We start from the raw sequence: 24,734 nt of genomic DNA, 5'->3' as shown, positions 1-24,734 counted from the left end.
TCCCCCTTCAGAATCACTCCTACCCCGTTTCTCTTCCTATCAACACCATGATAGAACAGTTTGTATCCTCCTCCAATACTACGTGCCTTGCTGCCCTTCCACCTTGTCTCCTGCACACACAGTACATCTACCTTCCTTCTCTCCATCATGTCTGCCAGCTCTCTGCCTTTCCCTGTCATTGTGCCAACGTTAAGAGTCCCTATTCTCAAACCTATGTTCCTGCCTTTTCCCTTCTCTCTCTGGCCACGGACCCTTCTGCCTCCCCTCTTTCTTCCACCAACAGTAGTCAAATTTCCACCGACACCCTGTAGGTTAACAGCATCGGTGGCGGTCGTTGTTAACCCGGGCCTCGACCGATCCGGTATGTCTAAAGTGTTGTGGATGATTCGCATGGTTATTTTGGCAATTTTTACGCCGGATGCCCTTCCTGACGCAACCCTCTCTATTTATCCGGGCTTGGGACCGGCACAGAAGTTACTGGCTTGCAACCCCTGTGGCTAGATTAGTTGTTCAGCAATAATAATTAATAATAATAAAAAAAAGGAATAAAATAATGTACGAAGCAAAAATAAATTTTAACCTTAGTGGGAGAAATCCAAATCTCCCATGTACAAAAAATATTTTTTTTGCCACTAATCAAAGGACAATTACTGGCAAAATAGAAGTCTTTCATTCTAATCCAGCTTTTTTTTTTCTTTTGACACGTCCATTAATTAGACAATCTGTACTTCTACATTTGCTAATTCCGACTCTGTTGAAAAATATGGAGAAAGCATATATATGCTGGATCAATCATGTTGTGGGATCCATTGATCTTTATTGGCAATATTTCTTTTTTAGTCATCATCATCCATTGATTAGGAGAACAAGGCAAAGTGACCCCCCCCCCCCCCCCTGTTTCAAACAGGAGAGGCCAAGTTCTTGGAAGCCAATAGAAGCTTAATGAGTGCAATTTTGCCTCCAACTATATGGTAAAAAAGTAAAATAGTGTTTTAAACATTAGTTTAACTCCATTACAACTGTATTGGATAATAAACCAAACAACAAAGATGAATAAAATATGTTTTGAACCAAACTGTGAGTACTCTCTTCTGCATTGCAAAACAACATTATGGAAAAAACGTTTTCTGATTGAGAATCAAGGTCAGACACTTTGATGAGTCCAACTTGTTAGATTTGCTGACTGAATTGGTGACAAAGAGTGGCCTTGGTGGTTACCAGCTTTCCCTACAGCTCAGTCACTCACTGCCAGCAACGTTAACAATTCATTATAAGAATTGATTGCATATTATTGATCGGCCTGGTGCTTTGTGCACCAATGGCTCACTGGGAAAATTCACATACACCATCTGCTAGCTGTTCAAGTGAAGAGTCGCTCCAGATTATTTTTTGTCTTTCAACTCTTTCTCAGGGCTGGGCCACTGTCTCCAAACAAGACATTGCTCCTTTCATTTTTGTTGACTCTCTTTTGACACACTAACATCTCCTTCCATCCATCCCAGCCTCACTTCTCTGCTTTCCAGAGCAGAATTTTCCTCGGCTTTTAACCTCCTCTCACTACAGATGACAATATTGGTCTATAGATATCTTGTCTAACCTAATCTATCCGTCTGTCCTTCACCACAGCAAACAAGAAGGTGCTCCGCTGATCCTTGATGCAGTCTCACCTTCAGTTTCCGTTCAATCTACAGCACATCTCACGGTCTTACTACTTTCATACATGTCCTGCACAACTCACTTCTCTGCTACTCCAGACTTTCTCATACAAACCACAGCTCATCTTTGTAGTCTGTCATAGACTTTCTCTAGATCTACAAAGACACAGTGTATCTCCTTCTGACCTTCTCTGTTTTTCTCTATCAGCATCCTCAAAGCACATATTGGATATGTGGTTTTCTTTCTTGGCATGAGGCCATACTGCTGCTCACAAACTCTAACTGTGACCTCAGCCTTGCTTCTACTATTCTTTCCCATATCTTCCTTTTGTTACTCATCAGCTTTATTCCTATTTAGTTTCTACAACTCTGTACATTTCCTTTGTTCTTAAAAATGGACAACAGAACACTTATCCACACCTCAGGCATCCTTTGTCTCTCCAAAATCTTGCATAACAGTCCAGTCAGAAACTCAACAGCCACCTCTTCAAACTCTTCCATTCTTCCATAGGTATTGTCAGAACCTACTGCCTTTCCACTCTTTGTCCTCTCCAGTCCTTCCCTCATTTTAGCCTTATTGATCTTTGCTATTTCCTACTCCACACCAGCAAACTCCTCTACTCTGTGCTCTCTAACCTTCCTTGTTCATCAACTCTTTAAAGGTTTCCTTCCATCATTCTGGTCCAACCTGTTAACACATTTCCATATCTTACCTTGATCACCCTAACCTTCTAAACATCCTTTCCATCTCAATTTCTCTGCCTTGCCAAGATGTACAGATCTACCTTTCCCTTCTTTGTGTCCAACCTGACATACAAGTCTTCATATGCTCTATTTGGCCTTTGCCACCTCTGCCTTCACCTTCCCCTCCAGCATAGCCCCTGTACTATTGTCTGCTCTCTTCTGGTCTCTCTATTAGTAAATGTTTTCTCTTAAAATAGTGTAATAATGTCTTCACCTCTGAACTATATTGCATTGAGGTCAGTAATCCTTTGCCTTCACTCCTCTATAGGGAGAGTGGCTGTACTCAAATCTTCTATCTTTTTTTGTGGTAATTTAGGTTTTCATCAGAACCTAACAGTAGTAACATGAAAGCTTTAGTGACCTTTTTACTCACAAAGTATTATTTTAAAGTATGTCGAAAGTTACACCAGGTTAAACTTTGACCAAATATGTCAATAAATTCCCAGTAGCCTTAGAATTAACTATATCATAAACATCCACCTTTTTTAACGCTTTTTGGGACAAAATAAGTGTTGCAACAGAGTATACAAATTCTGACGGGATATACATCATTGCACAACACTTGTGCGTAGTGGTGGCTTTCTGGAAGCAGGAATAATTTGCCTTGAGTGTAGTGTAGTGCATGACAGAGATTTGTGCGTCTAGGCTTGTCACTTTACTCAGAGGAGAAGACTAAAAACACAGATCTTTCATTTTATTTTTTAGTGATGCTGCTGACACAGAAATTTAAATTAACCTTGTCAGGACATTTACTACAAGCCCCACCTCATTCCAAAGCTTTTGAAAAGTTGCTGAAAGCAGTTTAATAGGTCTTTTTTCATATGCATCAACTCCCCATTGTAGTGATTGCCAAAGGTTTTTCTAAAGTAATCTTCTATCCATGTGGTTGTACTAAATACTGATCGTTCACAGTATTCAGTATGAACAAAGAATCATACATTATGCTTCGTTTTGTCCTTCACATTAATTATCTAAAAAATGGAGCATGTAGTGAACATACATAACTTACAGATGAATGCATTTATAATAGATAATAGAAATGCCGTGTAAAGACGTCCTGGACATAAGCATCTAAGGGTTTACTGTAATAAATGACATTTTAATTATTGACCTTTTAATGGCATGTTGCATATGGCTACAGTTGCCATCCATGCATGATTGCTGATGAAGTGCTGTTACAGGCATAATGAAGACATCATCATCTTCTCCTGTTTTGTCATTACCCATGAATCCAACTGCAATTTTGAATTCCGGCTGATTTGTCTAAGCTGTGAACTCAATTATTTATAATTGGTTTAGGGGAAAAAAAAAAAAAAAAATATATATATATATATATATATATATATATATATATATATATATATATATATATATATATATATATATATATAGCATCAGCTTTGTGAACTGATCATGCATATCATGCTGCTTCCATTATTGGGGTTTTTAAAAGACATTCCTGAATCTTTAACTGTATTTTAAAAAAGCAGTTTTGGGACACATGTACAGTAGGTCAGCATATAGAAAGTAATGCTACCCAGTTTTTTTGAATAATACCCTTATTTCATCAAAAATAGTGTTCTGGACAGAATAACTATTTTGACCACTCCCACATGATCCCGTGCTATAAGTAAAACTGATAATATTGTTTTTATTTTCCAAGTTTTTTATTTTATTTTATTTTTTTATGGGAGGATGCTCACTTTTTCTGCTCAGCTGTTATCTGAATTGGACTACACTGATTGAAATTATTGTCTATTTTGATAAAAAATTAAAATAAAGAGGATTATAAGGATCATAAGTTGTCTAGAAAAAGTAAGTATATTTAAAAAAACAAAAATTTGCAATTCAGTAAGAAGTCGCTACTTTGTCTACTGCACTGATATTCAAGTTTTTGCCACACTGAGCCTGATTTAGCAGCATTTGTTTTAAAGCATTCCTCTCAAATTCAGAGCCACCCGTCCATTACAAAATATAGTATTATTATTAGTATTGGTACAGATTTCCAGTCATTTAGGTCATGATAAAATTAAAATTTCAAAAAATAAAGTTCAGCTGGACAAAACGTTTATTTTGAAGACCTTTCACCTCTCATTCAAGCGGCTTCTTCAGAACTGTTAGAACTTTTAATTTTATTATTGTTGTTATTTGTTCATTTATATTTTAACCCCTCTTCCTGTTACTTTCCTTAAGATTTTTTTATATACTTATTTTCAGGTCTTTCTAATACTTGCTCTTTCCTAAGACTGTCTTTATTATAAACTGTGTTGTGCCAAGATATTATGAACTTTTTTCTGCTGTCTGTTGTGGCCTTAAGTACAAACATTCAAACATCTTTATTAAAGTTCATAAGGAAGTAGGATTTAACAGAAATTACAGAGCTCATTGCTACAGCTGAGGGCACTTTTGGACAAATATGAACACAATTACTTTTCATTAAAATATTTTAAAAGTGCTTTAAAATTGATGATTATTTTTTTTTTTTTACATTTTGAATGATTCTTCCTTTGTACTTGAGTTCACTAATTACACAACTTTGTGTGTCCATGTTGAAAGCAGAACAAGGCACAATAATGAAGTTGTGGTGAGTTTACGGGTTATGAAACTAGTGTTGGGGAACAAATGGCTTTTCTTGTAATTATATTTTCCAGGCCTTTGTTTCAGCATTTGTGGGGTTTTTTTTCCTTTCTTTTTTGTAAATGAAACCGCTAAAAACAACATGACTGTTAGTCTCTGAAATTGTCCCAAAGGAATTCTCTGATTTTATTCTTTTAAACTATCATAGAAAAATATGAGGTTCCTAGTGTTAGATCATTTTACTTTTCTTTTCCACAACCTTAGCAGAGCAGTGCTAAAAAAATGATTCTTTCACATTGTTGATCAGATTTTTAAAAATATTCATTAAAAAAATATACCACTGTTTATTTAACCTGGTTCTACTATGTTTTAGATATAAAAACTTTCTTTATGACCTTTCAAATGAACCCACTTGGTCCATGCTATGCAGGTGGTGATGCTCTCTCATGGCCTTGAAAAAATGATTGATACCCAAGTGTATAATTCATATTTAGGATTAAAACATGTTTTAAAACGTGTGTGTTAACATTATTGGAGCCAATAATGTTAATGGAGCCAACAATGTTAACATAACCGAAACATAAAGGTTGACTTCTGTAGAGCTTAATGTACATGATTCTTGAAAAACTAGGGCATGTCTCTTGGCTAGAAGCTAATATATTGCTGCCGCAGCGCTACTGCACAAAAAAAAAAAAAAGGTTTAAAAAAAGCAACAAATAGCCAATGGGTTGTGCTTTAGAACCTTTATTCAACAAAAGAATACTTTCAAGTGATTTTGAATTACTGACAGCTATTCCCAATGCTCCGCCTTATTATGATGAATGGTTCCAATCTTGTTTCATGGGAAGGTTCACATTACAGCAAGGAGATATTGTTATTATATCAGAGACTTGAGAGCTTTCTCTCACAGAACATGAACATTTGGGATTTTAGGAACCAGAATCTGTTTACTCTTTACAATACACTTTTAAAGTCTTCAAAATTCAGAACAAAAAAACAGTGTTGCTATGGTTCTTTTGGCCTTAGTTTTAAAACAAACTTTTACATTTATTTTACAGTTTTATTTTGAAATCATATTCCCCTTATTTCTTTTAATTTAGCTCTTAAGTCTCAACTATTTTTAAAATAAGACTGAACTGAAAGACAAAGATGGCCTTTTTTGACTCCATTCATGGAGTGAATCTATACTTAATGATACCTAAAACAAGCTTATTACAAATTCAATTTAAATACTTTCAGCACTGAAGGGTTACTTTTTATTTTATTTTTTTACGCATACTAGCGACAATCTTTAGAACAAAAATACCATAAAACAGTCCTATATTTAACTTTGAAGCATTCAAATTTATAGAGTTAAAGGTGATAAAAGTCCTTGCACCTCCCACTATCCCTTTCACAGGAGGAAGATATGCTCACATAAAGTTGTAGGCTTGAATGACAGCGACATCTCTTACCCAATGACCCAATTTCAGTGAACACAGCTGCCTCTGGGTATGAGATGCAGGGAGGTGTTCTGAAACAGCTCTTGGTTTCAGCATTTCTTTGTACCTTTCATGTTTCAGAATGTGGGGGAAGTATAAGTACAAAAAAACATATTTAACTTCAAGTACTGTTAAGCTATTGAAGTATTTCTTTAATCCAAACAATGAGCTCAGGACAAGGTATTTTTCTCAGTGTTAGTTCCGTTCAGCTTAAGTGTCGTTATCTATGAGCAGGTGTTAATTCCATACTGATCCTGCATTTGCTTTACCCGTGAGATCTGTAGTTTGAATTCCGACAGTTCGGGCGATAGCTTTGTGGATTACGAGTGACCCTAACCCACGACAGAACCTGATCTCTTCTTTCGTCACCTGAACCCACAGCAGTTTTTCCCAAAGTAGAGCTTTCACCCTTCATTTTGTCAGGAAAGAAACACTGTCAGCTAAATTGTGGTAATATTATGCTGACAGAAAAAATGTTGATAACACAGAGAAATGTTACTTTTACTTATTTATTTATTTATTTATTTATTTTATTTTTAACCTCAAACTGCTCTTATAGGCAGAAAAGCCTTCAGACTTAGCAAAAGTCAATCAGGCTATAAAGACTATTACTGATATGCTAGCTTGGCTGCTTTAAAGATTTCTGTTGCTTTTTGTCAGATCCTCTTTTCTGCTCCTGTCAGGTTTAAGTTCAGTCAGCTTTCAGGTTTGTTTTGGTTTGTCATGTTCAAGTTCTTCAAGTTACCTCCAGTCTGCTCCAGCTTTTGTCTGCAAAAAAGTTCTTTACAAGCACCACCAGCACACAGGAGTACTGTTTTAAAAAAAAATAAATTAAGCACTCGATAATACTAACTACACAAATGTGAGGATCATTTTATTCGGGCTATAAGTCACTCTGTAGTAGCCAAAAAATGCATGACAAAGAAGAAAACATGCAGCAAAAAATGTAATATATATTTGAAAAAGTCATTGAAAATGAACAATGCAGAAAAGATTGTTCAAGAGGAAGATTGCAAGTGAGGATGAAGATTTCCATCAAGTATGCATTAAGCGTAAATTAAATATGTGTACAAACAAACAAGTTTAGTTTCCTAAAGTTGTTTTTCCACATCCAAATAATCCAAAGGGAACACGATTAGAACATTCTACCGCACAATATGCTCACATGTCTTTGCAAAATTCAAAGTGTTTCCACTCGTTGGACTGTAATGATGGTTTGATCATCCTTGCCGTGTGTTGTCTGCTGTGATGCACTTGGTGGTTTTTACTTTATAGTAAAAGAAACCTATAAACGTCAGTCCAAATTATATTTTCCAATATCAATTTTAATTGATTTTTAAATGAATTCATCATGGTGTAGTTTTATTTGACTCCATTAACAACTAACAACAATTAACAACTTCCATCAGACAGATAAATCAGGTATCAGGTTAGATAAATCAATTAATCGATGAATCTACTTTCACTCCTGCATATTAGTCACACCTGAGTATTAATGGCACCCTCGCCAAAGAAGATTAAACACTGCAACTTATGGTGCTAAAAAAAAAATAAGCATGAACATTTAGCATTTTCTGTTGGTTGTGAAGACACAAACCAACAGAAAATATAAGATGCATATCCATAAACCCCCAAAACTAATCCAATGCAGACAAGTCTGAAGTGATTTAGAGTGGCTGCCAGTGAATGAGAAACACTGCTCCACCTTGAACCACAAGAGGTGTGTGCACCAGGAATTAAGTTAAATTAGCAAAACCTGCTTCCTTCCACCTTTAAATTACAGATTCTTAAAAGCCAACATATTTATATGTTACTGAATGTCAGTAAAAAAAAAAACTCATGAATGTGTTTACTTAGAGGAGAAACCAATGACTAACTTTTATTTGTTTGTATTTTTTTTTTTTAAGCAAACCGTTAATCCGTGCTGGGTTTAGTCTTTCTAGCTCTAATTAGTTGTAAATATTCTACAGACAATCTGCCAGGTTAACTGGTGTGTTTCAAAGGGATGGTAAAGCGGGGAATAATTTGGTAAAGTATTGCTGAAATGAAGTATAAAAACATCTGGTGAGGCATAAAGTGAAGCATGTTGCCTCCAGTAATGAAAATAAAAGAATGTTGATCATGATTTTTTTACTTGCTGTAAAAACACTTTTTTTTTCCTTAAAAAAAAACCCGTCACTAGGGTGTTACTGAGACACAACCTGGCGCCTCAAAAAACTGTAACTTGTCTACAAGCTATAAATGTTAGGTTACCTAAATTTTTCAATGCAGTTTAAGTTTAATGCTGTTCCTTTACCTATTTTTATTTACTCCGAATTTATAATGTTCAAGCAATAACATATGCCATCATAAGTTAATTTTATGAATAATTATTTTGACTGTAAATGTGCTAAACAAGTTGAATGTTTTTTTTCAACAGTTAGGATTTGAGACATTTTTACCCTTTTAGATTTTTGTTGACAGGCTTCACTCTCACTCATCTTTCAGCTTACAATATGGGTGAGTTTCAGCTGCTCTCTGTGTTGCTGCTTCCACTAAAGTGTGCTCCCACTAAAGTGTGAAATGTAGTTTTAAATTAAACTTTAAATTAAACTGTTAAAGCAGTTGCCTTTTGATCAGGAGGATCTATGCCACTTGCTTTGCTTGAACAGTTCTTTTTTTGTGTGTGGTTATTTTGCTGTAATTTTGCACCAAACCCATAGAGTTACAACAGCAACTAATTAGGTAATGATATTAATCTAAATAATAACTTACTACAAAGAAAAAAAAAAGCCCCTAAAAAAGGAAACCTGGCCAGTTCTGAATGCATACATGAATGCTCAACATCTCCACAAATGCTTGCAGGACATACAAAATTATTTTTTTTGTAGTTGATGACACTTTCTTTTCTTCCTGTTATGTTTTTGTATTAACACTTGCACAACACCTATGACACTTTCTGTCTGTCTGTTAGTCAATTTATAATTACACTGTTAATGAACCGTTCTTATGCAAAACTAGACTTTTGCTTGCAGGGAGACCAGGGTCTGCTTTTTTAGTCTGCAGAAAAAATTCAAATAAGCGAACTATCCAAGATATACACAGACACACTCTGATGAAAATTGGGTTTTGTGTGCTTTGAACATGTTCTTGTGGCATTTTTCTCATTATAGAAGAAATATGTTAAGAAAATTGCAAAAATGTATTCCTTTATTCAACTCCTTTTGAATCAGGAACAGCTGTGATGTAGATGGGAAAAGTCACAAGCTCCCTGCTCCGCTCTATTCCGATGCATGCCCTTGCAGACGACTAGACGCATAGACGTCTTTGTTTTCCGTCGTCTGTGCTGGTTTCTAGCTCAAAATTGTATGGCTGGATAGCTCAGATATTTCTCCCTATTTTTGCAACTGTTATGTTAGCTCAGGGGTGTGAGGGACTGTAAGCTAGGGGGAGAGCGTGTAAACAGATGGGTGACGGGATGTGGGGGCAGGGTTGCTCCACGCCAACAGTCCCGCTAAAAAGTCAGAGGTGAGTTTCTAATGAACTCCTGCCGCTCTACAGAAACTTTGTTCTAGAAAACAACACAAAACAGCAAAATCCTACATAAAAGACCACTTGGGATGGTTTAAAATAAATCAAAGGATTGTTGGAGTGAGACTTTAAACTGTATGAATAAGCAAGGGATATCATACCACTTTTTTTTCCAGCAGCCTATTTTTGAGGATCTGCCCTGTGACAGACTGGCGACTTGTCTAGGGTGTCCCCTGCCTTCGCCCACGAGTGGCTGGGATGGGTTCCGGCAGCCCCGTGACCCCAAAAGGGACAAATCGGAAGAATATGAAAGAATTAATTTTTGAGGACAATATTGACTGACAGAATCTATGACCAGGAAGAAAAAAAGCACAAAAAAGTGTTTGGTGCAACCCTCCTTTTGACTGTAATGAAAGTTTTGTCAAACTTTTTAAACATTCTCCTGAATGGAGATTTGTTAGATTTCCATCGGTTGTGCTGGAAACGAATGGCCGCCCATGACATGCATTTCCTTTGCTTTCGTTTCCACTGTTTAGCGCCTGGAGGGTCTGTTTGTGGTCAAACTGCATCACACCAGGTTATACTCACTAGTGAACTGTTTTCTGATGGAAGTGTGTCACTGCTTGTTTGGTCCTCACCCAAGTCAGAGGGGCTTTCTCACTTGTCCGATGAAGCACAATGTCCATGGACCAAACCAGAGTGTGAAGATTAGATTTGATTCTGTGTTTGTGTTAGCTGAAAAAAATGGAGCCGTGTTGATTTAAGGCTGTGTGTTTACAGGCCATGTCATTGTATAGTCCCTCTCGAAAGCGTCCCTATTTTTGCACTGCATTAAACAGGATGAGTGGCTTTTATTCCGTATTTGTCTTTGTTTAAACTTACCTAAAATCCAAGCATCTGCTTCTCTTTCTTCATCTCCCCCTTCCCCTTTCTGCTATCTTTTATTTCTCTGTAGCGTCTGTTTAAAATGCACAAACTGACCTTAGTGCCTCAATTTGTTCTTCCCTGTTCCTAATCTATTCTTCCCCCTCCTCCTCACGTCTCCTTCTCATCTCCTCTCCTTCTTTCTCTGAATACTTTTTCTTGCAGTGTCCTGAGGGGCTGAGGCCAATGAAGGATGGCTCAGGTTGCTATGACTACTCCAGAGGCATTGACTGCACGGATGGCTTCAATGGGGGCTGTGAACAGCTGTGTCTCCAGCAGCTTGAGCCTCTGGAAGATGACCCAAGTTCCAGCAATGTGCTCATGCATTGCGGGTGAGAATAGTCACAAACAGAAAAAGAAAAAAAAAACTGCTTCATGGGGTCCATTTGCTGGAAACATCAAGTTATTCAGATAAATTATTTTTGACTAAATGTGCTTTTTTTATTTTTGTAATGCAATATCAAAGTTCCCATTCAGCAGGACATTTATCCAGTGTGTGGAATGATAATTTACTCGTGGATAAAAAATGAAATGACAGGAGCAGCAAACACTAACGTATACAGGTTCAAAATCCCAAAGTTGATTTTCAGTCACAATTAACCCTTTGACGACTATTGATGCATCAAACAACTTCAACTCCAAAATTACCTTAATTAACCTGAAAACAAAACATAACCTTTTAGTTTTTATAGTTAGAAATACTTTCAGGCATCAGGGGTTTAATGCATAGACCACCTATTGCACAATCAAGGATAAGTCCAAAACAAAGGTAAGCACACATATATATAAATATAAAAAAAAAGCCTTAATAATCCTGGTTAATTCAGCATGAAATAAAGGCTGCTGAGTTACCTAAATTGCCCCAATGTCCTATAAAACTGTTGTCGATTCTTTGTAAAATACTTTTTTTAAATCTAAAAATCACAAACAATGTTGTGTTTTTCTTTAAGCCTAGTATAAATACTCTCATTCTCGGTTGGAAATAAGATAAAGATAAGATAAAGATAAAGATACTTTATTGATCCCAGCTTGGGAAATTCAGTTGTTGCAGCGTCGGCGTTAGGCTCAAGATACAAACTTACACACAATAGATGACAGAGAACCAAAACAATCAATCGGAAACTAAAATAAATACTAAAGACAAAAAGACACGAAACGTCCTAACAAAGTCCTAACAAACCGGAGCCGCTGCAACAGGCAGCCGCCTCTCTGCAGCGCCAGAAGAGAGGTGACACCACAGGAGAGCGTTTGCAAATACTTTTTTTTTATGTGTGACAGTAAAGTTTCTTTTCAACTTGTTAGAACAAATCTGGGATGGTCAAACTTACAACTTTCCTAAAGATGCATCAATGGTCGGGGGCGTTCCATCAACTCCATCTGGATGAAGCTCATCTGCTGGACTTTAAATTTGTAGTGGTAGAGTTAGATACGCTAATTCTTCTCTAAGAGTTCTGGTACATCGCCTGTCCGTCCTGGGGGAGGATCCCTCCTTCATGTGGACACTCCTGAGGTTTCTTATTTTTTTCCGGAATCCTTTTTTATTTATTTTTTTAGGAGTTTTTCCTTACAGCAAAGGAGGGTCTAAGGGCAGGAATGCCCAGTTTAATTTAGTCTGTTTAGTTAAAGTTTAGTATTCTCCTATGGAATTCTATGCATTTATGATCATTTTCATTGTATGTTTACTTTACAGTTACCAGTATGAAGCCCATTGAGACAACTGTTGTTGTGAATTTGGGCTATACAAATAAAAATTGAATTGAATTGAATTGAATAGAATATGTAGCCAAAAGGAAACTTTATTTTTTTTTAAAAAAATCAGAGTATTAGTGAGCCAAGTTAAGACCTGGGAACTTCGTTGATGTTATTATTGTATGTATTTTTTAAATTTCCTAACTTCAAAGTAATGCTCATTTGTACATTTTATTTTATTTTCTCGGTCATAAAAATAATAATAATATTAATAATAATAACTGAGAAATGTCACCATGCCAAGCATTTTTGGTCATATTTATTTTTAGCAAAAACTATATATTTGATCTCTACAATATTTTGATAAATAGACTATACATCAATGTTTGTTTTACAGCTTAAATACACGCAAACCTTTCATACAATATACAGTGACTGACACAGTTTTGTTTTGTTTTTAAATTCAGAGGTTTTAATTCGGCCTCCTTAATTTTCTGGTTGTGTTTGACCTGAATAAAAGATGCAACTTCAGCTGACTTAATGTTTGTTACATACTGTGTGTAAATGCTGGTATATTCTCTCTGTAAGCCTAGTGGAATGTGTGCATCATCTGAATTTATTTCCATAATTTATGATAGTGGAATTCCTCAAAGAAATGATGGATCAATAGACCAGAAAGCTGTTCATACTTTCTGGGTTATTTTCTCTGTGATTCCATGAAAGCAGTATGTTTTGTTTTACTCTGCGTTCTGACCTGGTACAGGATTAATTTTCCTCTTGACAGTTTTCTATTAAATATGAATATAAGTGGTTTTCCCATCTTGAAGATGCTGATTTAGAAGTCTGATGTTCATCCAGTAACAACTGTTCATGCCTCATTTAGAGTGCAGTGATTCCTCTGCCTGTGCTTCCTCCTTTGGGCCCAAAGCTGCGACAAATCACACAAACAAAACCAAATTCTAGCCGTGTGCAGGTTCTGGCAAATTTTGGATATTTAAAACATTTTATAAATTTACACAGAGCTCATAATTCTATTTCTGCCTTCTGTTGAAACTGGGTCTGGTCCGCTGTGTTTATGGACAAGCTGTTGCCACTAGATTACCTCATTGGGCATTGTGGGTAGCAACATGGAAATTTGATTTGAGCCTGTTTTCCCTCTCAAATACAGTCGGATTTTCACAGAGAGCAACTAACAGAGATTCATTAATTTTCGTCAGTAATGTACATGTTCATCCCATCTGTATGGCATTCAAATACATAGCTGCTGAACCGTAACTGATGCAGTTCTAAGTGTCTGCTTTTAAAACCTAGCGTTTTAAATTGATAAATAATGAGTATTATTAAGTCATCATGGACATAAGCATTTGGTTATAAATGGGTTAACAAAAGATGTAATTTTTCTGCGTCACCAGAAATTAATATATTTTCCAGATGATCTGAAATTTGTTTCCTCTTGGTGAGTTGCATCAAGTTTCATAAAGAAAATTGATTTATTATGAAGCCAATAATGGCATTAACAGAAATATGTGATTTGACATACCATATGTTTCAGTTTTGATTCTTTGTAATTGGTCAGTCAAAAAAATAATAAATTTGCCTTTATTATTTTATTTTTCTTCTGTTTATACATTTTTGGGACATAGTTCCATGCAAATGTTCCAATGAGTTCAAAGATTGTGCGCTGTATTGACAACCTGTCTCTTCTCCTCAGGTGTGTGCAGGAGTACAAGCTGGCAGGGGATGGGCGCTCCTGCCTCCTGCAGGCAGAGAACTGTGAGGGGTCCAAATGCTCAAGGCAGGATGTCCACTTCAATGACACTCTGTTCGGCGAGATGTTACACGGATACAACAACAAAACACAACAAGTCAATTTGGGGCAGATTTTCCAAATGACATTCAGGTAACTGCTGCACGCCTGCAAGCATGATAAAAATGCTTTTTCTTTTACCTAATGTTAAAATTTTATTTGTTATTCTTGCCTTAAATTTGCTGTCATTTTTTTCGTTATTGTTTTCTTTTTGTATCTGTTTTTCAAAAGTGTCTATCTGTTAGTTCCCTTTCACACCTTTAGCTTCAGCCTTCTCTTGAGGCCTGATGTTTCACACCTTAACTTTTCTTTTCCTGCATCACACAAGACACATTATCTGGATAAAAAAAAAAAAAAAGCTGTTATGTATCAAGAAACCTCAGTGGAGCAGCACAGGGAATCAGCGGCCCCTCACTGTGGTGTTTGGTTGCTCCGTCTGGGTTTGCACAGACGTGTTTTCGTCTTTATCTATGTATGTGGAAAAGAAGAGTTACGATAGAGTGAGGGCTTAGAGAGAAGTGAGGCTCATAGTATCCAGTGGCACTTCCCCTCAAACTGGCAGCCCCTCTGAAAGTCTGGCTCATTTTGATAAGTCACATGCCGTCAGGGATGAAAGGCAAAGCCAAAAGGAGGATGATGTCCTATCTGTACAAGAACACAATGCAGGCACAGACTTCCTCAACACGCATCTCACCTTCTGTATGTCCACCCTTTCCCTTTTACACTATTTACACCTTTCACTGCTGCCATAAAGCACAGTGGTTTTCTGTGTTGTGCACTGCTTTTCAGCTGTTCCAATCTTCTGGCAGACTGGTTTTGAAAAATGTAGGCGTTTTGATACCAAATCTGTAATTCAAACAATTCATTTTTTAATAAAACACTATCTCTAGTGTCGGAAAGGTTGCATAACAATTAAAATTCTCCAGAAAAAAAATACATTTTGAAATTTTAATATTTTTAATTTAGAGAGGAAAAGCAAAATCACATCAATGTTGCTTTTTTTTTGTTATTTTCTTTTCAGCAAGCTCTTTATTATTTAAGTTGGTCATTTTTACCAGTTGTTTCATACCGTCATAGACAGATTCTTTACTCTACAAAAAATAAAAAATGTGCATGGATAGTGTGAACCTATTGATATTGTTCAGAACCATTTTTCAGAACTTCTTATTTAATTCTAAAAACTAAAATTCAACTCATTCTTATAAATATCGAATGACTAAAAGTCCTGAAGTGATAAAGGAGGATCTTCATTTTCAATCCCAGTCTTTACGCAATCTGCCTATATATTGCCTTTGAATCTGTTGGCCTTTGACCTGGTTAGGTGGAACCACATATGGTATTCCTCCATGGATACATAAAACCTGTAAACACAATCTAGTTCCCTCTGGAATGCCAGTGGACTATCTCACCATTTTGGTGTTTGTTTTTTTGAGTGTTTGTTTTAATAATGTATTGAAGGACTTTTCTATTCCCAATAATTAGCCTTTTGTCTTACCACATTGCCTTCCATCCATCCATCCATCCATCCATCCATCCATCCATCCATCCATCCATCCATCCATCCATCCATCCATCCATCCATCCATCCATCCATCCATCCAGCCGTCCATCTTCTTAACCCACTGAATACCATTTGGGGTCATCTGAGCCTGTCCCAACAACTGTAGGGCGAAGACGGGGTCCACCCTGCACTGTTGCCTGTTTGTTGCAGGGCCAAACAATCACACCTGAGGATAATTTAGTCACCAGTTAACCTATGGAGCCTGTTTTTAAACTGTGGGAGGAAACTGGAGTGCCTGAAGAAAAGCCACCCATACTTGGGGTGCAACACCATGCTGCCCAAAAAAAACGTTTTTTTGACTCAATGATAAACAGTTCCTTGATTGACATACTGCTTAGTCCTTACATCTCAGGCTCTGTTCATCTTATATTCGTGAAAATGCTTACTTATTATGAGTTATGTTGGGTTTCTTCCTGGATTTGTATCTCAATGAGAAACTAACTCGATAAGTTGAGCTTAAATGAACCACTGCATCATAGGTTGAATTCAAGTCTCTTCTTTACTAATATCCTGTAGATGTTGTGTTTTTGTCTTTTTTGCCCGGCAGTGAGCTGTTTGTGTGTGTGTGTGTGTGTGAACGTCAGACCCTTTAATGATAATTATACCCACCAGAACTCATGGGCTTTGCCATGAAATTAAATGCTTCTTTATACATTAAAGAGATTTGCACTAAGCGCTTTGCTAAATGAATTTTAACAAAGCGTAAAGAAAAGGCTGATAAAGTTTGCATTGCCTTGGTTATCTCAGCTGTCTTTGCATCAGTCTGCACACAGGACCACATGTCAAGAAGTGTGATGCTCCGGAGCATTAATAAGGATAAAGAGCTGTAGCGGGATTTGTTATCTTTGATCAGCAGTAGACTTGTAGGCTAGAAAGGGCCCAGCATCAATCTTTAGGGAATTTGTTTGATGATTGGCATGTCTACAGCGTAATATGCTAGAAGAACTAAAGCTTGACTGGTTCCCTATGGCTCACGTGGCTCAGCCAGTTGGGACCTGCCTTTGACATCCTGACAGGGCACAGTTTGAAAGATAAAACAAAAGCTACGTTTAGAGATTTAAATCAGAGGAGGCAAATCTTGATCCACTTGGCCTGAAGCGGGACAAAACGCTGTGTGTCCTCTTACTCCGGACTCTTGCTCTTAGCTCCAGTTTAAATACAGACCAGGAAAGCAAAGAGATTTGTACTCAAGGTAAGACTCTGTTGAGGTTAGATAAATTCCACATTTCAACTTGATAAATATCCACGCAGCCCTAAAAACACCTTGGACATTTGGACAAGCAATGAAAAGAGGTTAAATAATTGTGCGTAGTACACTTAAAGGAATGGGAAGCATTTATTTTCATTTTCCAAGTGCTAATATTTACCAAATATAGTTGTTTAATGAGTTCAGGCCCATTTAAAAATCCAATTTCGTTATTTAAAATTACTCTCAGTGGTTGTTTAAAAAAACTACACATTACATTATTTGTGCTCTGAAAATTAAAAACAGAGAATCCCGTGAAGTGTTTATTCATAAAGGCAGAAAAAAATCCTAAATTACGAAAAGGACAAGTTAACATATTCAAGTTTATTAAACTGTTATTGACCTAATATTTTACAATAAGAAACAAAGCCTCTTGTGAGCTACGGTATAATTTCTTCATTATATTGGAGTTTTTAACCCTTTACCCAAAAGCATAGCAAGAATTTATTAAAAAAAAAAGTGGCAGAGCAAGAATGGTTATTCTGACAAATAAATTAACTAATAGCTGTTTATTTTGCAATAAAAGTCTAATTCAATTTTTTAATGAAATTTTATTCCTTTTTTCAAGTTATTCAAGTTATGAACTGACCAACCAGATGCCTCAATAAAGTGTGTGGTGCACGCTGGCCTCCATGTCTAATTTTTAAAACATTTGATTGACAGATTCTCCTGAGCCCGCTTTCCAAGTGATATGGGTGTGGACGTTGAACAACCTTACTCCTGATTAGAGAGAGTTGCTGTTATGAAACAATTACTTAGACCAACTTGGTTAAATCACTGGTTACTGGCTACATCTGGCTCCAACATGGCAAAGTCCATATTGTGAAAAAATAGCGACTGAATTGCCTTTATTGTGTTGGAACTGGAAGTAAGTCATTTTTATGAGGTTTCTTATTCTTTTGCCCCGGAATTCATTTTTTAGGAGTTTTTTTTTACCGAAAAGGAGGGTCTAAGGGCAGGGATGCCCAGCATCCAAGTCTGTTTTGTTTAGTTTACAAATTACCTATTGTATCCTATGACGGATTTTGTGTTTTGATGCAATTACCAGTATGAAGCCCATTGAGATGACTATGTTGTAATATTGGGCTACATACATACAATTTCATTGAATTGACTTGAACCTGAGTGATGTCAAACTCACTTGGTCCAGTTCTCTATTCCAGTTAAAAGTTCCCGTCTTGCACACAAATGTGTCAAAGCGTCCTTGAGCAAGACAATGAACCCCACATTGCTCCTGATGATTACGGGTTAGCGCCAGTGTTCGGTAGTGGAGCTGCCATCAGTGTGTAAACAGGTGAATTGGACTTTGACTGTAAAGCACTTTGGGCCTTTAAGGAAGGTAGAAGAGCGCTTTGCACTGTATACACCATTTACTGTTTTTGTTGTTTCTATCATATTTGAAGAATATATTAATTGATCAGTATGAGAAAAAAACAAAAATGTAAAGGAATAGAGTAGTGTGAGTTTGAATACACCTTGGTTAAATTATAGTATTTACTTCAAAAGTTTGCAAGTGTAAATATAAAACACATGTCATTATTGCAGTAATCACTAAAAACAATAAAATGAATAGAATCAAATTCAAGAAGATTAATTTGTGGGGTTTGAACAAGGTGTGGATTTTATTTTATTAAACATGATACAAAATATGTAAAAAAAATTGTAAATGTTAAATTTTCAATAAGCAGGATGTAGATCAGTTGTTCCAGATGTTCAAAATCCAGTCATCCAAAGTCCATGGTGTTTTCTTAACCCGTTATATCCCTTTTGGGGTCACAGGGATGCAGGAGCCTGTAAATCACTGTTTTCTACTGTTTCATACTACAGCTGTCCACACCAAACTAATTAAAAATAAGAATGCAGGAACAAAAAGGAACAAAATGGTCAGCAAATACAAAACTCAGACACTGATCTGTCTCCTTATTCTCAGGTCACTGTGTTCGAATCCAGAAAAGAACAAAAACTGCTGAACAGAAAAAAGAAGCAATCAAGCCAAAGTTTGGAGTGAATTAAGGACTCTGCAGAGGTTGAACAAAAAGTGGTTAGAATACAAAACAAGAAGCCAAAAAGCACTTTAAATCACATTAAGAGACATCAGTGAAACATGCTCTGTTGTATCTCTGGGCTTTACTTGAAAATGATCAAACGAGAGATAGATGGATTTGAAAGAAAACTGCCACAGGGCTAAAAGTTTTTTTTTCTTTGTTTTTTTAACTGTTCACTTATAGAGTAAATCAGTTTTTAAGTATTTTGTAGGTTTCCAAAGGATCCACATTTTTGAGGCAGAAACTTCATTGAGTAAGCCAAAACACGACTGAAGACAAATGGTGAGACTTCTTAAAATTGACTGGGGAAAAAAAAAAAAAAAACTGTTAGGCATTACTAAGGGTTTATTCAGACAGGACACATTTGATTCCCTTAAAGTGAACCAGAGTTAATTTCCCGGCTAATCCGTAAAAAAATTTCCAGTCTGAATACACGCTGGCAGACCCTGGTCCGGGACCAGGAACCGTTCTTCGAAACAGGAAAGTCTTGTCTTTCCAAGTCCTGTCGTCGGTTCGGATGAAATGATTTGTCCTGTCTGATTACACCCTAACTTAGCCCAAGAGTGAAAATTGTAATATATTTATATATATATTTTTTTTAAAGAATGACAAAGCAGCAAAGAGAAGTTAAAAATAATAATAATAATTAACAAAAAAACTTAAACATGGAAGTATAACGAAAATGAAATTAAAATCACACTTTAGTGCCTTTTTAAATGTAACATACATTAAAAACACTGTCAACTATTTATAAATGGAACAAAATGTAGCTGAAAAATAAATTGTGATGCAAACAAAAAACAAGAAGTGCAATTTTCCAGCTTTTTTTCCCCCTTTCCATTGCATGTTGTGGCACTACTACAAAAAGAGTGTTCTTTTTCATGAATTCTAACGCTTATTAAAAATCCTCCATGCATCTCTTCCAACTCTCCACTGTTGGTCATAAAAGAATGACAGACCTTTTCTGAAAGCCCTTTGTAAACGACAGAGAATCTCATATTCTTGTTGTCATCCCGCCTTCATTTCAGCACACCTTTGCGCACAGCACCTGCTCCTGCAATCAAGAAAGATTTGCATGAATTGTAAGACGCGTGCTTGCTCGCACTTCTCTATTCCCTGCAGTTAAAGGCACACATGGCAGATTAATTGCAGCTCAAAGGCAAAGCACACTTTTATGCTAATGTGTCTGTTTGGTTAAATAACACGCATCCTTTCGTCACAAAGCGGGTTAAGACCAAATGCCAAAACCATATTTCAGATTGATCTAATGTGCAGTCATTTGTGGTAAAAGCAGAGGAGTTCAGGAGTTACGCATTGAGTAAATGCATGATGTGGTTTAAACTCAGACTGATGGGAAAAGAATTGGTTAGTTCAGTTAAGATCTTTTTTTTTCCCTAGTGTGAAAATTGGTCTATTCTTATTTTGTGAGCTTAACCATCTTAGTTTTTTTGAACATTTCAAAGTCACATTTTACCATTCATTATTTCAAATTTATCCAGAGAAGCTAAGCACACAGGACTTTAATACTTGACTCCCAGTGCTGCTAATTAAACGTGTGTATAATGGCATGTCAGCTCACTCGAGTACTTACTCTGCTTATCGAAATCCTCAGTCATTTGACAGAAGAACAAAGCAGTCGTATTTGTATTTCACTTTGTAATCTTTTTTTCACACTCTACATATTCTCTGCAACATATTACAATTTTCCTTCAAGTCTCTTCTTTTACTTTTTTCCATATTACCATTTATGTGCAGATGCAAGAGTTATTTCACAGCTCCTTTCTTTTTTTTTGCTCCTCACACCTTCACAGTCAAATGCTTCCTCCCTTTTCTCACACATCACACTTTTCCCCTGCATCATCACCTGAAGAAAAAAAGATGGAATGCTGACATGGCTTAGAAGACTTTAATCTGATTCACAGGTACATCATTGAGGCATATGAATGTTTGTGTGTGCATTATGCTTTGCATTGATCTCGCTTTGTGTAGTCTCTTAAAGGGCCTATATCATGCTTTTCTTGAACCTTTCAGAGTAAACTATATCCATATATAATAATATATTACCTTTGGCACACTAAAGAACAATTTTTTAAATGAAATATTAGTTACTTTCACAGCTCATATTCCAATCCGATAAGACGACCTGATCTCTGAGGAACCGGTTTTCTCTCCGTGTGGGTGTTGCCCATTTCATGTTGTCAACCTGGAGCCGGCCTCGCCAGCCTGGCTGCGTTTTGCCCACAAAAACAAAAAACATCCAAGCGTTTGCAAAGATGGGTGTGCAAATAAATGTTTCCGATCACTGCTAGCTCAGCTGAGAAAGCAGGTATGGTGTGTTAGCATGGGGGCGGGGCTCAGGTTTTTAGAGGAATGCCCAGAAATGCTTGAATGGATCAAAATATTGCTTTGGGGTTATTAATAGTCAGGAATGAACACTATAAAACACTTAAAAGCTCCAAAAAATGATTTTGTGTGGTATAGACCCTTTAAAAAATAAGAAAAATGAATGTTTTTCAGAAGGGCAAGAAGTATTGGCAACATGTATCAGCAACATCTTATTTTATGAAGATCCACAATGGTCATTAAATTAATTTAAAGCAAATAAATAACAATACACTGAGCATAGACCAAAGAGAGAGAAGGACTTTCAGGAAAAAAGAAAATCAAAGACATCCATGTTAACGTCAAGCCATAAAACAGTCTCCAAGCAGCTTGATGTTCCTGTGACTTGAGTTCTACATATTTTTAGAAGCATTGTACCTGGGTGTGGCTACAAGAGGATATTTAATTGCAAATAGCAGAAACAGATAAAATAGCCAAGAAAGCTCAGAACAACCTTCAAAGACAATAAAATTGAACTTCTAGGTCAGGGTACATCAAATCGCACAATCTCTCTCCGTTTGACTTAAGGTGAACTTGATTGGAGATGACCAACGTGGACACCATGGTTCAAAGTAAACCATAAAAGAGAAATAATGCAATTTGCCTCAGTGCATTTTAATGGCCCAGAAAGTTTATGAGAGAATGCCCTTTGGACAAATGAATCTAAACTGTGACACAACAAAAAGCTCCAGTTTTACAGCTCTATGTAAACATGAAGCATAGTAAAAAGCAGGAGGTGCACTAATGGTTACATCTGGTACAGGGCCTCTTAAATTGGTCCATGGTGCAATTGATTCTTAAGACAATCAAGAAAAAACAAAGATAGTAATATTTCAATAAATACTGTTTTAAAAACATAGAAGAATAAAAATAAAGAATTCCAGGACATTGAACTTTTTGATAAATAAAAATCAGAACCTATTTTGTGCTTGGGTACATTTATTCACATGCATATTCAGATTTTACTGCTACTTCTGACTCTTCAGGAGACAAACGGTCTTAACAGAGCAAGTCTTCGTTCATTCATATTATTTTCCTAATGATAGTTTTTCAAGGATAACTTACCAGGACTTTCGAAAGAAGGAAGATTACAAATTCTGGGGATATCTCTTTTGATTGCAAAGGGATATCATCAGATTAAAAAGATCTGGAGAAATTTTCATAATTTCCATACAGCATCTGTCTGACCCTGTCTTGTGCACATGTATAGAAAATTGGTTTTGGAAACGGTAGCTTAATACATTCAGAATTGCCAGTTAAGACTTTTTTATTTTATTTTTTTAAAGAAACCAACTGACTTTTCTTCTCCTGGTGAGACTGACCTTCATGTTTAAACGAGTTGTTCAGTTTCTAGACGTTTTAAAAGAAAATGGTTTACAGCAGAAGATGATAAAAGCTATTCTGACTATTAACAGCAACATGTTCAGGGCTCCTTGATAGTTGTATGAGTGTCCTTTAAAAAGGTAATTATCAAAAAAAAATCAAAGTGGTATTTAAATAATCAGTATATACAGCTTTTAAAAAGGATGTCTCATCCTGCAAAGCTCTATCAATTATTCTGATTTTTTTTAACTACTTTTTATTCACATTTGAGGCTGGTTTACAGAAGAAAAGTAATTTTGTTTCAAACGTTGACTTGACGTCAAGAAAATGTGGGTAATTATAAAGGAAAACTTGCTATTATAAATGACTTGTGCTTATTCACACTAAAAGAAACATGTTCTACTTTCTTTCTTAATAGTTGTACACATTTTAATTTCCCTAGGTTGGAATAGAACTTATCCTTCCTCAGTCTTTTAAAAACATTTTTTTTTACGTAAAAAATATGTGTTAGTAATCCAAACACATTCCTCCACCTCTACCAGGGCAATGTTCACAATGCAAGAGTTTAAGTCCAATGTCTAAAGTTTTACTCTTTATCACTTATGGTTTTCTTTAAAAACACTTCTGCTTATTCAAAAAATTAATACTTGTTTCGCCCCAAAAAATGAATATATTCAGTCATTTTCAATGTTTGGTGCAAAATCTTGGTCTGACTGCTAAGGTTTCATTTCCGAAGGCTGCACTAACCACTGATGCTACTTCTTCAATCTGCCTTTATACCAATGAGAGGAGTGCTTTTCTCTGGAATGCTTCCCAGTTTGTAGTATTAGCTGTCAGTCATTCCAACTGGATGCTGTTCCAGTTTCCTTAGGATACATCTGAGTGTGTAAATGACAAAAGAAGCTAAATAAAATTCATTCATAATATTTGTTGTAAAAATATATTGTTGGCGAACAGAAGAAAATGCCGCTGCCTCTTCAAATTTACACAGATCAGTTTGCATAAACTACAGTTGAATTTTAAATGATGATACAGTAAGTATCATTCAATTATTTTAATTTGAGCCATAATTACCGTCAAATTCAAGCCAAATTTTCTTATTTCAAAAGCATTTAAGTTGTTGGTTATCTAAGAGCTAGTTTTCTCCGAGATGTGGCAACTAATGATAGTTTGCCTATGTTCACAATTTAAAATCGCAATTCCTTCTCATTGATGGAAGTGTGAACACTTTTACAGTATTAACATTTTTTAACCAAAGATAGTCAGAGACTTGTTGCCTTGAGGCAATTCCTGAAATTTGGTTTATTTTCAGAAAGTACACGGAATGTGAGACAACTTAGTGACAGACTAGAGGACAACGAAGCTTAATTGAGACAGGAGTCTGACAAGAATCAAAACATTATGCAAGTGGGTGTTATTTTAACTGCGCATTGTGAACAATTTGTGCATTTTCTTGCAATTATATTGATTTAAACTTGACAGATGTTACAGTCTGGTGAAATAAAGGTTATATTGCATTTTATATAACCCTCCAGAAAAAAATAGGCAATATTCTTTAAAAAAAAAGAAAAGGAAAGAAAAAAAACAGCCAGTATAAAAATGAGAGAAAAAAACTAGAAAATCATATTCTTCAATCTCGAGGGACTTTACATTTAACAGATAATGTACGACTTTCTTTTAAATTTGTCTTACATAGGCTGCAACACCATAAATTGTAGGAAATTCATGCAAGCCAAAATGAGAAGGCAAAAAATAAAAAATAGATTGACTTGTCCATCTTAATTTTGTCA

General features: G+C 36.0%; 1 protein-coding gene across 2 annotated transcripts in view; it reads left to right on the top strand.

The window, feature by feature from the left end:
- Positions 1-24,734, top strand: part of astn2 (astrotactin 2) — a 325,617-nt gene that overhangs the window by 204,384 nt on the left and 96,499 nt on the right. For both annotated transcript variants that reach the window (XM_023961099.2, XM_078956323.1), the window contains 2 exons: positions 11,057-11,223; positions 14,292-14,480. In XM_023961099.2, coding sequence (XP_023816867.1) covers positions 11,057-11,223; positions 14,292-14,480 — 356 coding nt within the window. The remainder of the gene's footprint in view (positions 1-11,056; positions 11,224-14,291; positions 14,481-24,734) is intronic.

The sequence above is a fragment of the Oryzias latipes genome, chromosome 12, assembly GCF_053564925.1.
Source record: "Oryzias latipes strain Hd-rR chromosome 12, Olatipes_Hd-rR_3.1".
NCBI classification, from domain to species: domain Eukaryota; kingdom Metazoa; phylum Chordata; class Actinopteri; order Beloniformes; family Adrianichthyidae; genus Oryzias; species Oryzias latipes.
The sequence above is the reverse complement of the archived record's forward strand: the minus strand, read 5'-3'. Positions and strand labels throughout refer to the sequence as shown.